The sequence below is a fragment of the Schistocerca americana genome, chromosome X (assembly GCF_021461395.2).
Source record: "Schistocerca americana isolate TAMUIC-IGC-003095 chromosome X, iqSchAmer2.1, whole genome shotgun sequence".
In the NCBI taxonomy this organism is placed as follows: domain Eukaryota; kingdom Metazoa; phylum Arthropoda; class Insecta; order Orthoptera; family Acrididae; genus Schistocerca; species Schistocerca americana.
Genome location: NC_060130.1, coordinates 162,712,810 through 162,727,449, shown reverse-complemented (window position 1 = coordinate 162,727,449; position 14,640 = coordinate 162,712,810). Strand labels below are relative to the sequence as shown.

General features: G+C 42.4%; 1 protein-coding gene across 1 annotated transcript in view; it reads left to right on the top strand.

The window, feature by feature from the left end:
* Window positions 1-14,640, top strand: part of LOC124555883 — a 238,476-nt gene that overhangs the window by 62,392 nt on the left and 161,444 nt on the right. Inside the window, exons 7-8 of the mRNA XM_047129944.1 lie at window positions 4,013-4,114; window positions 13,947-14,018. Of these exons, the coding sequence (XP_046985900.1) occupies window positions 4,013-4,114; window positions 13,947-14,018 (174 nt within the window). The remainder of the gene's footprint in view (window positions 1-4,012; window positions 4,115-13,946; window positions 14,019-14,640) is intronic.

Here is a 14,640-nt window from a genome sequence, read left to right as displayed (position 1 = left end):
CCTCCGATTTGATGCATTGACGATGTGTGGGCCTGCATTGTCCTTCATGAAATATCGGTACATCTTTTCGTTAGGTGTTGGTTCTTGAAAAAAAGGATACATTATATTGTTCACATACGTTTACATTTACACTCTGCAAACCATCGCAAGGTGCATGGCAGAGGGTACATTCCACTGTACTGGTTATTAGGGTTTCTTCCTGTTGAATTCACATTTGGAGCACGGGAAAAATTATTATTTGAGTACCTGTCCAAACTTATTGTTTTATGGAAAAAGATTGGTCCAGTAATTCTTCTTGCAGTAATTGCATACCAAACTCCTGTTTTCAGCTCATGCAGAGGTTGTTGATGTAAGTCATGATGATTTTCAGAGCTCCAACGTCGATTGTTATGAGAATTAACATACTCTGACAAATGCAGCCATGCTTCATCAGAAAATAAAGCATTTAAGGATCAACTTCCCCATCGTGCACAGACTGTAACAGCCAGTTGCAATAACGAGATCGAGCAACTGTATCTGAGTTCCTCAGTTGATGCACTACTGTGATTTTGTATGGTTTCAATTTCACTTTGTGCACAGCACTGTGAAGAGATGCTCTTGACACACCAGTCTTAAGTGCCAAACGGCACAGAGACTTTCTAGAGCTTCTTTCCAAGGCCTCCCCTGTTTTGTCTAATTTATTTTCGGGTAAAACACTAGGTTCTCTAGACATTCATTTGTGTAACCAGATCCAGTATCTTGAAATTTTTTCACTAATCTGTGTATTGTCGAATCATTGGGAACATGCGTACTGGGAAATTTTTGTATGAATTCAAGCCAACATTCCACATACAATTCTATTTCTGTGTAGTTCAACAAAAGAAACACTCATTGATCCTTCATGTACACCATACCGAATGGAAAGACGACAGAAAACACTCAGTCACACAGCATAGAAGACACACACATGGTGTTCTGAGGATGAGGCCCAGCTACACACAGACAAGGAAAGCCCCAGATTCGGTGCAGTGGCAATAATGACATCTAACAACAATATTTAAAGCAATTAACCTTAAAAAAACATCGAAAGAAAACACCAGTACACAGAGTCGCACAACGTAGGAGGCACACGCTAAGTATTGGTGTTCGAGAACTACGCATATTGACAGCCGGCAGACACGGCGGCAACAGACAGCAAACGCACCACACAAACTGCGGACCCCCTCCTGGGCATCTTTCATGAAATACCATCTGTATTGGTTGTGTGAATAGTATAGCTGCAATAGGGGGCTGTCTTTTAGTGTGTTAGGTTGTGGGGTAGAGACTGAAGAGTATATATTGGTATCATTAGGTGAGTTATTCCCATAAATGGTGTCAAAATGTTTGAGACAAAGTTGTAATGTGTTGTATGTGTAAATGTGATTGGAGTTGGGGATGTGGTGTTCACTAATATTTTATATAGCATAATAATTCACAGATAAAATTGGGATGATGTGGAAATGCAAGAAGATATACTGGACAGGTGTAGAAAGACAGGAAGAGCCTGTACCCAAAGTTTGCTTGTCCAGTAGTACAAGACTTTTATCTCCAGAGCAATAGGCCCCTTCAACTAGAAGTGAGTATGAACCATCACCACCTAAAATGTCTAGTGCCAGTATACTGATGACAACATACTGGAAAATGTATATGGAGACAGTTACAGTCGTGGCTTGAACTCCTATAGTAATCTTACGAGGCACCGGCAGATTGCAGGGTAATATTAGATTATGCCTAGCAGAAGATGACATCAGGGTCACTTCGAGGGAAACAGGCTGTCACAATTAAAAACTTTAGAAGAGTATGTACTCTTAACAGTTTGATAAGGACAAGACCATATGGTACTGCTGTTCATTATGGGCATCTGCAAATGTGGACATTAGAAGCATATAAAGTGGTTGGCATGGACAATTTCACAGGTTCAGTTACTGTTATTAACAAACCTTACACTGAATATAACATTCCTACCAGATATATTATTGTGTTCATCACTTGTAAGAACATAGAAGTGTTGTGGCGTAACAAGCTTGCTACGCCACACTGGGAAGGGAGCCGAAAGAAAGGCACGCGTACACACACGCCGACTGGCGTCAAGTCTGGAACAGGATAACTATTGAATGGTAGCAAGAAAAGTACGTAGCTGCTTTATACTTAACTTTTAATCTTTGTTGGTGTACAAAGTTCTTCTTGTGACATTTATACGATAACTCTCAAACTAGGTAAGGCTAATGGCGCCTTGCTAGGTCATAGCCATGGACTTAGCAGAAGGCTATTCTAACTGTCTCTCGGCAAATGAGAGGAAGGCTTCGTCCGTATTGTCGCTAGCAATGTCGTCCGTACAACTGGGGCGAGTGCTGTTTCGTATCTCGAGACCTGCCTTGTGGTGGTGCTCGGTCTGCGATCACACAGTGGCGACACGCGGGTCCGACATGTACTAAACGGACCGCGGCCGATTTAAGCTACCACCTAGCAAGTGTGGTGTCTGGCGGTGACACCACAAGAAGATCATCATAGTGTTGTCCAGAAGGAACAAAAATCTGTGGAAGAAGTGAACAAATAGGTAACAGACTTGAGTGTGGATAAATAAAATGTTTGGAACAGTGATAAAAATCAATGTAATTATGAAATGTCTTCATTGTCCACACTGTCTCCCAGAGGAGAGAAAAATACAGATATTGTATTACAATTTATACGTAGCTCTACACCCAACCATACAATTAATGTGGCCATATCAGTGAGAGGTAGTTAGCTAACAAGTCCTATTATCTGATTTCAAGAGCTGCAAGGCATTTTTGGCCCAGATGTTTCAAACAAATTTGAAGCAACATGCCTATGAAACATTCATGTGGAGGCAAGCAAAAGTGGGAAAAAGATGGAAGAGCATATGAAAAGATATCTAATTATAGTCTTGGTGCAGATGTACATGATTATGTGAAGAGCCTGATGCTGTGTGTTTGTTGGTCGGATCATAAAAAATTGTACTCTGTTGGATGAAAGTTTTCTGAACAGTGAATTTAAACCCAAGACGACAAAATATTACCATCCTCTTGACGTGTACTTCGTTAGGCAGTATAAGCTATACATGAGGAGGATTGTTGATTCTTGTAAGACTACAATGTGAAAAACTGCAAGTGAAGTTGCACAATTGTCATGTTATCATCAGACTACACTCTGTGCTTTAAAACAAGCTTTCTGAACCGAAGTAAAAGCCTATCTTGTAATATGCTTGCCAAAAGGCAGGTTATGACATAGACATACTGATATCATCATTTAAAAATGGCAATATTGCAGTGTTTGATATTGGACTGCTTTAATGCAGGAGGTAAGTTTGATATGAAGAAAGTGGCTTTAGGGGCTGTGAATATTGTTCTGATCCACTTTGTTTGGACAATTTGTTTGAAATCCTACACTTGTACTTTAAAGTTTGAATATCTATGCAACAGTATCAGGACAGTAGAAAAGATTGCTTTTCAAATAGTGTGATTATTTTAAGCAGAGGCAAATATGGCATTTGAAGTCACAGCATTGAAATATCTGTGCTTTTGTCTTGTTGCATCAATATTTTGTTTCTTCGTGTTACCAGATTTCTTCTCTTAGACCTTGAATAGGTGATCGTTCAAATGTGTCTTATGCTAAGATGCCTAATTTTGCATGCAAATGGCTCATACCACTGTTTCTGATATGAACAATTTATACTCTAACCACATTTTTGTGCAGTTCAGAGCGTTCAAGGTCACAGCTTCCACTGCAACAGCAAAGGTGTGTGGCCACCCTCTACCACTAACATTACCAAATGTGAAAATTAACATGTCAACCTCATAAAGATATGGGAGAAAGAACAGGGAAAAGAAGAATAATTATTAATGACTGTGGACACAAGTCTCTCATTCATCATGTTTATGACATGTATTTACCTGAAGAAAGCAATAGTTCGTAATTTAACTTCATTAACATGTTGAAATTTGATACATAAATAACTCTGTTCCCAAAATTGCAGGTGTGAAAACGTATGCTGCATCATATCTTGACAGAGATTTGCGCCACCTGTCATATCTGGACAGAGATATCCCCAGCCGACTTTTGAAGGAAGGTTCTGTTGGTGAGTAAATTTGGTTAGTCCAGTCACTGAATTAAGCATGTTGAAATCACTCGTCGTATTTTCACTTTGAATCATTCGAGTCACACTAGATTTAACCTTGGACCAGCCTTTGAGATGTCAGTTCATTGGTTTAAGTACACAGCTTGTGGTCATTATGAGAAAACATTATTGATTATGAGTGGAGAGTTCACATGCAGAATGAAAACTCTGTTATGGTTTGATATTTCAGTTTATACAAACCTGTATCTTGTGTAAACTACCAGACAAAAGGTGTGCAACAATGTAGAGGAAAAGGAACTATCGTACAAAGTTTGTGGCCACATGTGTTTCATTATTCATAGTCATAGGTAATGGTTTACATTTAATGTGGAAATTAATTAAAATAGTTGCATAATAATGACACTTAATTCTTTCACAATTCAAGAGATTTTGAAAATTATACTGCAAGAATATTAACTGGCATTTGGTTTAAATAGTAACATTATCTGCTACTTTTGCTGAATTTCTTTGTTGTCATCGCAAGACATGAGTCACTAATGGAAGGAGAAGAAAGTTGTCCGAAATTAAAAACACTAAATATTAGGTGTAGTAAGTGGCCCAAGAAAAAAAAGAAATGAGACAAGTCCAATTTTTAAGGAACTATTTGTTATAGAATATTGGTGCACAATGTTGTTGTGGTGTTTACTTTGAACTGTGTCTTTATTGTTTAACAAGTTCATTTTGCTGGACTGCGTCTTTGGTTGTGGCCAAGCAGTTTACCATAGATGAGCGCTTGTATTCGGATGGAATCTGTATAACATCTTGGCAAACAATATGCAGAGTGTTTCTAAGTAGTGGAATGAGGAACAGTTGACAGTTGAATTCAGATACGTGTGTGTGTGTGTGTGTGTGTGTGTGTGTTGGGGCGGGGGGGGGGGGGGGGGTGTTAGAGAATTCGGATGCAGGCTACCATCATAGTGTTGGGGACATTAATACATTCTACTATGCATTATGATAAAGATACAGTGATACATATGTCATAAACAGTAAAGGATAGATTGAGAGTATAATTAAATGATGCAACAGCTGCCACCAATATTCCCAGGTAATTGCTGATAAAAATTTAGAATCATATACCCAAAAGCAACTAATATCTACACTCCAAGGGGGAAAAAAGACACACCAGAAAGGAATTATCCAAATGGGACAGAAATCGGTTGATGTGATGCACATGTACAGACAAACAAATGATTATAATTTCAGAATAATTGGGTGATTTATTCAAGTAAAAGGGTGTCACAAATTGAGCAAGTCCTTAATGAGTCTGTGCACATCGGGTCCATATGGAAGCAGTTATTCAGCTTAGCATTGATTGATGGAGTTGTTGGATACCCTTCTGAAGGATATCTTGCCAAAATCTGTCCAGTTGGTGCATTAGATCGTCAAAATCCTGAGATGGTTGGAGAACCCAACCCATAATGATCCAAATGTTCTTAACATCGGGAGAGATCTGGTGACCTTGCTGGTCAAGGTAGGGTTTGACAAGAATGAAGACAATGAGGGTGCCATTTCTTTTCATAGCAGGAGCCCTTTGGTTGTCATCTGCAGCATCCTCATAGCACAGCAGTATGTTGATGATATTAAATGCCCTATTTTGTTGCCCTTCATGGCAAGCCATCCTGGGCTTAAAATTTTAGCCAGCACGGGGCGAGAGTTTCTGCTGCTTGTCTTAGTGCTTGCCAAATCCTTCCTTGGCCAGCAAGTTCACCAGATCTTTTCCCAATTGAAAACATTTGGTGCGTTATGGGCAGGCCCTCCAACCACTCCTGGGTTTTGATTGTCTAACATGCCAATTGGACAGAATTTGATGTGATGTCTGTCTGGATGATATCCACCAACTCTCTCAATCAATGCTGCACTGAAAAATTGCTTGCATAAAGTGCCAGGGGTGGACCAACGTTTTACTGACTTGCTCAATTTATTAAGTTCTTTTTAATGAATAAATCATCCTATTTTCGCGATATTGTCATTTGTTTGTCTGTAGGTGTACATCACACCTACTGAGTCCCACCCATTTGTATTATTCTTTTCTGGTGAAAAGAATCTTTTGTTTTAGAGTGTAATTAAGGTAGTGTTATAGGTTTTCAATCTGCAATAATTTAAGAAGATGAATTGTTAGCTGAAAAATATCATAAGTAATACATGGCAGGAGGCAAAACAAAATTAATAGGTCAAGATAATATCTGGGTTAAAATGAAATTGCAGACAAATGTACTAGTGTCTAAAAGGAAAATGTGCTGTAATTTGGACCATATTAGTAAACATTTTAAAGGGCTATAACACTGTGTCAAATGTGGTTTGATGCAGGAAAGTGTAAGTTAACATTATTTGTGTGTATTCACTTTGACAAGGGAAATTTAACAACATACTGAAATTGTCTAATGTTCTTCATACTATGCCAAATATATGCACATGCTGTGTGCAACAACTTTTTCTTTAAAGATGCTGTCTCTTTCACTAGGGTACATTCACAATGGAGCTTCACTGCTAGCCATTTCTGTGGCATTCGATAAGCCACATGTGACCCCCAGGTCATGCTAAATGGTAAGCACCTCAGCGAGCTCAGTATTTGTTTGCTGGGTACGGGCTTCGCAAATCAATTTCCTGACCTGGGGGCTGGTAAGTGCTGCAAGTCCTCTGTAACTGTGTAACAGTGAGTGCTGGGCATGCTTCAGCAAATACCATGTAGCGTGGCGGTGGAATATTGTGTGTCACAGGGACTGGGGATCTTGGCTTAGCTGCCTGGATTGTGAGAATAGTTAAAACCTCAAAAACTCTTAATTTCAAGGTGCGACAAGGAGGCTCATGGCTGTTTAGGTGGAACAGTCAATTGTCAGCAACCTCTGAGGAACTTGCTACATCTCAGTTGTACAGGGTTTACTCAGGAAAGCAGGGGGTCTATCTGAGTGGACCATTATTTCCCTAGCTGCTCGTGGTACCAAGATAGGACCCTCAAACACAAACTTATTGACTACTAGTGTAGATAGGGGTACCGCCTGGGAGTAAACAGCTTTCAAGGAATCACAAATACAAGGATGGTTTGAAAAGTTCTCGGAATCACCACGAGAGGTCAGCGCTAGCGCACCGAGTTGTTTACATGGTATTCATTGGACTGTTGCCTGTAAACACGTGCCACGTCAGTGCTGTTGGCAGAAAGCTGTGGCGGTGACGTGACTCTGTTGTTGTTCCCGTGTAGTGATTGCGAAGGTGGAAAAAATAGAGATTTGAGCAGTGATTAAGTACTTCGTAAAGAAAGGTATGAAAGCAAAGGACATTCATACCAATTTCCAGAGTACACTGGGGGACTCTGCTCCTTCATATTCAACTGTTGCCAAGTGGACAAATGAATTTAAATTTGGTTAGGAGAGCTTAGATGATGATCTGTGCAGTGGTCGGCCAAGACGTATCACTACTCCAGAAATCATTGCAAAGGTGCACAAAATGGTCATGGAGGATCGCTGATTGAAAGTGTGTGGAATTGCTCATGCTTGCCAGATGTCGTCTGAAAGGGTATATCACATTTTAACTGAAGAATTAGAAATAAAAAAGTTATCTGCAAGGTGGGTGCCGCGACTCTTGACCCTGGATCTAAAACGCGTGAGAATGGACATATCGGAACAATGTTTGGCCCGTTTTAGTAGAAATGAACAAGATTTTTTGCACTGGTTTGTGACCAGAGATGAAAATTTGGTTCACTACTATACCCCAGAGACAAAACGGCAGTCAAAGCAGTGGAAACATGCTGATTCTCCGCCACCAAAGAAAGCAAAGACAATTCCTTCGGTGGGAAAGGTCATGGCATCAGTGTTATGGGATGTGAAGTGGATTCTGTTTGTAGATTATCTCCTCACTGGGCAAATAATTACTGGAGAATATTATGCTAACTTCCAGGACAAATTGCAACAAAAGATTGCGAAAAAGGTCAGGTTTAGCAAGAAAGAAAGTCATCTTCCAACAGGACAATGCACGCCCGCACATACGTGCCATCGCCATTGCAAAATTACATGCACGAAGGTATGAATTGTTGCCACACCCACCTTATTCACCTGATATGGCTCTGTCGGACTTCCATCTATTCCCAAAACTGAAAATTTTTCTTGGTGGATGAAGATTCACTTCAAACGAAGAATTGATATCCGGAGTTGACAACTATTTTTCAGGCCTGGAGGAAACTCATTTTCGGGATGGGACCAAGGCACGTTGGACCAAGTGCATTAATCTACAAGGAGACTACATTGAAAAATAAAAACAAGTTTCAGTGATGTAAGTACTTTTTTTCTATCCTGTTCCAAGAACTTTTCGAACCACCCTTGTAAAAATGTGTATCTGTTGATCAAGAGGAAGGAGGGGATGTTTGAAAAAGTGTCCCTTTCTATATTCATAAAGGTTTAGAAGCACTTACTGGTACCGTAAAGTGTGCTAAGTGGACGCGAAATGGTTCTGTATTGGTTGAGACTAACAAGACAAAGCAGGTGGAACTTCTTAGGGCATCACAAAAGTTGCATAACACACTTAGGTCAAGCAAGGGTGTAGTCACGTGCCATGATATTCTGGACATTGACATTGCAGAACTCAAAAAAGTATGGGCATCACAGGGGATAGTGGATGTGGATCTAAGGATGTGAAGGAATAATGGAGGAGTTGAGATGACTACCACCTTCATTGCGACCTTCAGTTCTCTGACACTGCCTGAACACATTGTGTTCTGTAAATCTGTGGAATCAGAAAACTCGCCCTCGCCCTCGCCCTCGCCCTCGCCCTCGCCCTCGCCCATCGCCCATCGCCCATCGCCCATCGCCCCTCCCCCTCCCCCTCCCGCTCCCTGCCGGTCTGGGGGTTAGGATAGGCACCTGCCTGTCGTAATAGGTGACTAAAAGAAGTCTCAAACTCTTTGGCCCTGTAAGTTCAGGTCCCATATTATGGTTTGACCTGCCACTTTCCAAATTCTACAGAAGTGCGGGCCATATGGGGAAGGATGCCGCAGGTAGCGCATGAGTTATCCCTAGTGCCCTTACATGTGATCTCTGGAACCTCTTGTCATGGCTTTGCATCTCCATGTGCAATTCAACTACACTCCTGGAAATGGAAAAAAGAACACATTGACACCGGTGTGTCAGACCCACCATACTTGCTCCGGACACTGCGAGAGGGCTGTACAAGCAATGATCACACGCATGGCACAGCGGACACACCAGGAACCGCGGTGTTGGCCGTCGAATGGCGCTAGCTGCGCAGCATTTGTGCACCGCCGCCGTCAGTGTCAGCCAGTTTGCCGTGGCATACGGAGCTCCATCGCAGTCTTTAACACTGGTAGCATGCCGCGACAGCGTGGACGTGAACCGTATGTGCAGTTGACGGACTTTGAGCGAGGGCGTATATTGGGCATGCGGGAGGCCGGGTGGACGTACCGCCGAATTGCTCAACACGTGGGGCGTGAGGTCTCCACAGTACATCGATGTTGTCGCCAGTGGTCGGCGGAAGGTGCACGTGCCCGTCGACCAGGGACCGGACCGCAGTGACGCACGGATGCACGCCAAGACCATAGGATCCTACGCAGTGCCGTAGGGGACCGCACCGCCACTTCCCAGCAAATTAGGGACACTGTTGCTCCTGGGGTATCGGCGAGGACCATTCGCAACCGTCTCCATGAAGCTGGGCTACGGTCCCGCACACCGTTAGGCCGTCTTCCGCTCACGCCCCAACATCGTGCAGCCCGCCTCCAGTGGTGTCGCGACAGGCGTGAATGGAGGGACGAATGGAGACGTGTCGTCTTCAGCGATGAGAGTCGCTTCTGCCTTGGTGCCAATGATGGTCGTATGCGTGTTTGGCGCCGTGCAGGTGAGCGCCACAATCAGGACTGCATACGACCGAGGCACACAGGGCCAACACCCGGCATCATGGTGTGGGGAGCGATCTCCTACACTGGCCGTACACCACTGGTGATGGTCGAGGGGACACTGAATAGTGCACGGTACATCCAAACCGTCATCGAACCCATCGTTCTACCATTCCTAGACCGGCAAGGGAACTTGCTGTTCCAACAGGACAATGCACGTCCGCATGTATCCCGTGCCACCCAACGCGCTCTAGAAGGTGTAAGTCAACTACCCTGGCCAGCAAGATCTCCGGATCTGTCCCCCATTGAGCATGTTTGGGACTGGATGAAGCGTCGTCTCACGCGGTCTGCACGTCCAGCACGAACGCTGGTCCAACTGAGACGCCAGGTGGAAATGGCATGGCAAGCCGTTCCACAGGACTACATCCAGCATCTCTACGATCGTCTCCAAGGGAGAATAGCAGCCTGCATTGCTGCGAAAGGTGGATATACACTGTACTAATGCCGACATTGTGCATGCTCTGTTGCCTGTGTCTATGTGCCTGTGGTTCTGTCAGTGTGATCATGTGATGTATCTGACCCCAGGAATGTGTCAATAAAGTTTCCCCTTCCTGGGACAATGAATTCACGGTGTTCTTATTTCAATTTCCAGGAGTGTATTTGGGCGAGGATACTTTCCGGAGTATGTCATCTTCTTCCATTGTCCCATGTCCTCTTTCACCCCCATGACAGTATTGGATATCTCTGCACCCAATATCCAGCACGGTAGCCAGTCCATTGTGGTGGGGCCGTCATGTACCCATTTGGTGGTAGCCCCTTGACAACACAAGAATGACACTGCTGATGCCTGAGCTGTAAACTCCCCACATATGCCAAGGAGTAGATGCCTATCTTCCTGGGGTATTAGGACTCCCAGCAATGGCCATCATGCCAGGTAGCCTTTGCTGTGGCTGGGTGTTGCCCGTGGCGGGAGGCCCTGGTCGGAGTGGGTAGCATCAGGGCAGATGACCCACAATGAAGTGGACTAAGTCATCTCATGCTGGTGACCGTACAGCACCAGCAGTCTCTAAGAAGGGCAAGATCGAATACAATGCCGACTGGTATGACCCTAAATCGTTTCCTTTCCTCGCTACACCATGGGAGGAACATAGGTCTACAGAAAGAAGAGAGCCATATTCGCCTCAGTATTTAGTCTGTAGCAGAATGGATGGGGATTCGTGTCTACCTATGAAGCCTCAGTTTTTTGTTGAATATTTTGAGGATAAGTTTGGGGAACTGACAGCACTGTCCAAGATGAGAAAAGTGGTACAGTCTTGATTCAGATAGTATCCCCTGCCCAATCCCGAGCATTACTCCCTTGTGACCGGCTAGGTGATATTCCTGTTTCTGTCACTCCCCATAAAAGCCTCAACATGGTCCAGGGGATTATTTTCTATGGCTACCTCCTCTTGCAGTCCGACGATGAGCTCCATGGTAATCTAGAATGGTGGTGTGTTCATTTCATCCGGCATGTTTACAGGGGACCCAAAGACAACAGGTTTGCTACCAGTGTCTTCATCTTGGCCTTTGAGAGTGATTCATTGCCTGAAAAGGTCAAGGTGATGGTTTACCCCTGTGATGTTAAAGCTTCTTAAGTTCCTCATAAGTTAATAACAACAGGAACTGTCCATATAGACTGTTCCTGCTGATGATCAGAACCTACTGTGATGCTATATTTGTGGTCATCATCTGCTTCACAGCCAGTGTGTGAGGGCATCACCTCTACTATGCTCCATATGCCAATATTGTGTGTGGTGTGCAAGATTTTGCCCTTAAGGCTAATTGAAGGAGAGTGGATTTTCGCTCTGCAGTGGGGTGTGCGCTAATTAGAACATTCTGACATTCTGATACATTAAAACTGTGTATTGGATTGAGTCTTAAAACTAGGCCTTGTCCGGCACACCGTTCCAGTCTGCCAGGATGTTTCTTACAGGAGTAATTGGGACCACCCCATTAGAGTTGTTGTTTGAGATTTTATGTATATTTCCAAAAGATACTACTGACAAGTGTGTTGAGGCCTCATCTTGGATCAATAAGAGCAAGCAGGATGAATGTAGATGTTAATCACTAACAGAATTTCCTATTAAGTCTAGGAAAGTTACTGGCATAAGGAAGTATGTGGTAAAATGTTTGTGACGCTTTGGTTATAGTTGGTGGATATAAAATCTTCTCTAACCTTCAGGAAAGGCCAAAAGTTACATCGTGCTGCACCCAGGCAAGGTTAGCTTGCTGCGTATGTCCTGTATGTTCACCCCAATGGTACGCAGTGGATTACAATGTAATATATTGAAGATTTCTTTTACTTTAAAAGTACAATGAGTGTAGAGCATCCTATGTTTATAGAAGCCATAGTTTGTTATAGAAAACACATGGGAATTCCACCAACGTGTTTTAATATATGGTTGTTTGTGCGCATAATTACTGCTAACAATAACTATAGTCACTGCTACCAATACAACGAGTGCTGGTGAGAGAGCAGCCCTTAAGACTCTCACACAGGCCATAGCTAGCAGTAATATGTAGGTTAGCATCTTGTTCTCTTGTTTTCATTTCATATGGTTGTTCACTTCATGTTATCTTGTTTTGTTTTTAGTTCATGGTGTTTTTCTCTTTGTTTAGCATTTATGTTTCTAAAGCACTGCTGGCTGTAATTTGTAGAGATAATGAAAAAGATTTCATGATGAAAGTTAATCAGCCACATTGAGAGCAGTATCAGTGAAAGTGAGACATGGCTTGCTACCTGCCTTTCCTAACTAAATGTCAGTCCCATTTGAATAGATATGTGTCCCAAGTGTTAGCAGCCACTATTTCAGCAGTGACTCTTCCGTTTCACCAGCTGAAACTAAACTTATGTGTAGTATTAATAAAACCAAGCAGTGATTCATTGAGATGTGAAGTGGCACTCAGTTCCCTTAAGCCACATCAGTTGGCATCTCACCATGTCAGAGTGAAAAGCTGTATGTCATGTCAGACTCTGTAATGGTGTTTCCTTCACAAAGAAGAAATTATTATAAAATATGTAGTTATGTGGAGACCAAATTTTTAAAGAGCTTCACAGATTCATGGAAGACCAATGGCTTAGTGATTGTCTCCTTGTCGAACCAACAGAAAGCAAGATTTCTAGCTCTGAGAGTGTTACAGCAGCTTGCCAGCTGGGGTGGCCAAGCGGTTCTAGGTGCTACAGTCTGGAACCGCGCGACCACTATGGTCACAGGTTCGAATCCTGCCTCGGGCATGGATATGTGTGATGTTCTTAGGTTAGTTAGGTTTAAGTAGTTCTAAGTTCTAGGGGACTGATGACCTCAGAAGTTAAGTCCCATAGTTCTCAGAGCCTTTTTGATTTTTGTAACAGCAGATTAACTCTTGTCACAACAAGCTGGAGACTCTGGTTCTCGATCTAGAGCGTATGTGCATTGTGCACAGTTTGGAGTGAAGGTTTGGGTGTGAGAGGTAGATAAGGGAATCTTGTTAAGGGTTAGTTATGATAGAGTAAGAAAGTATAGCAGAAGGGGTTATGTTTTGGGGGGTGAGGGGTGAAGTTATGATGAGGGCAGTAAGGTTTAATGAGATGGTGATGGGCATAGAGGTAGGTGAATGAGAGGATTGGTTATCATGCAGCAATGAAGTTTGAACCTAAAGTAATGTGTTCATGATGCAAGCAAGAAAGTGTATCGAAAACTGGTGGTACTGTGCCAATTATGGGAATGAAGTTTTTCATGTAAAAATTGTTACTATTTCATTGTGCTATTACTCTTCAAAAGTTGGTGGAAATGTTTAATTAAAAATAATTGTGGACACAACTCTCTCATTCAACATGTTTATGAAATATATGTAACTGAAGTGAGCGGTAGTTGAAAATTAAACTTTGTTAGCATGTTGAAATTCGATACATAAATAATCCTGTTATCAAAATTTCAGATGTGCCAAGATATGGAAAGTCATACTTTGAGGGAGATTTCCAAAGACGACTGTCGAAGGAAGGCTCTGTTGGTGAGTAAATCTGTTTAGTTCAATCACTGAATTAAGCATTTTGTAATCACTCATGGTATTTTCACTTTGAATAATTGGAATCATGGTAGATGTAACATTGAATCGGTCTTGAAATGTTGTTTCATTGGTTTAAGGACATAGTTTGTGGCAGGTATAAGAAACTATTCTTGATTATGAGGAGAGGGTTCACTTGCAGAAAGAACTCTGTTATGGGTTGATGTTTCCATCCGTGCAGGTCTGTATCTTTAGGTAAAGAACCAGGCAGAAGGTGTTAAACAGTGGAGAGTATAGAAAGCTATTGTACAAAGTTGTGGTGACATTCTTACTCATAAGTATAAAACTGTTCCATAAAGAAACATTTTAATTCTTTGTGATCCCAAAGATTTTGGGAGTTATACTGCAAGAGCATTAACTGACATTTAGTTTAAATAGTTATGTTATCTGCCAGTGCTTCTGAATTTCTTTGTCATCACAAGACATGATATTTTTTAATGGGAAGAGAAGGAAGTTCTGTGAACTTGAATACATTGAATGTAAAGTATTTTAAGACGCCTGGGGGTTGGGGGGGGGGGGGGGGGATAAAAAGCCACTTCATTTTATCCAGTGTTTCTTTATCTACGTC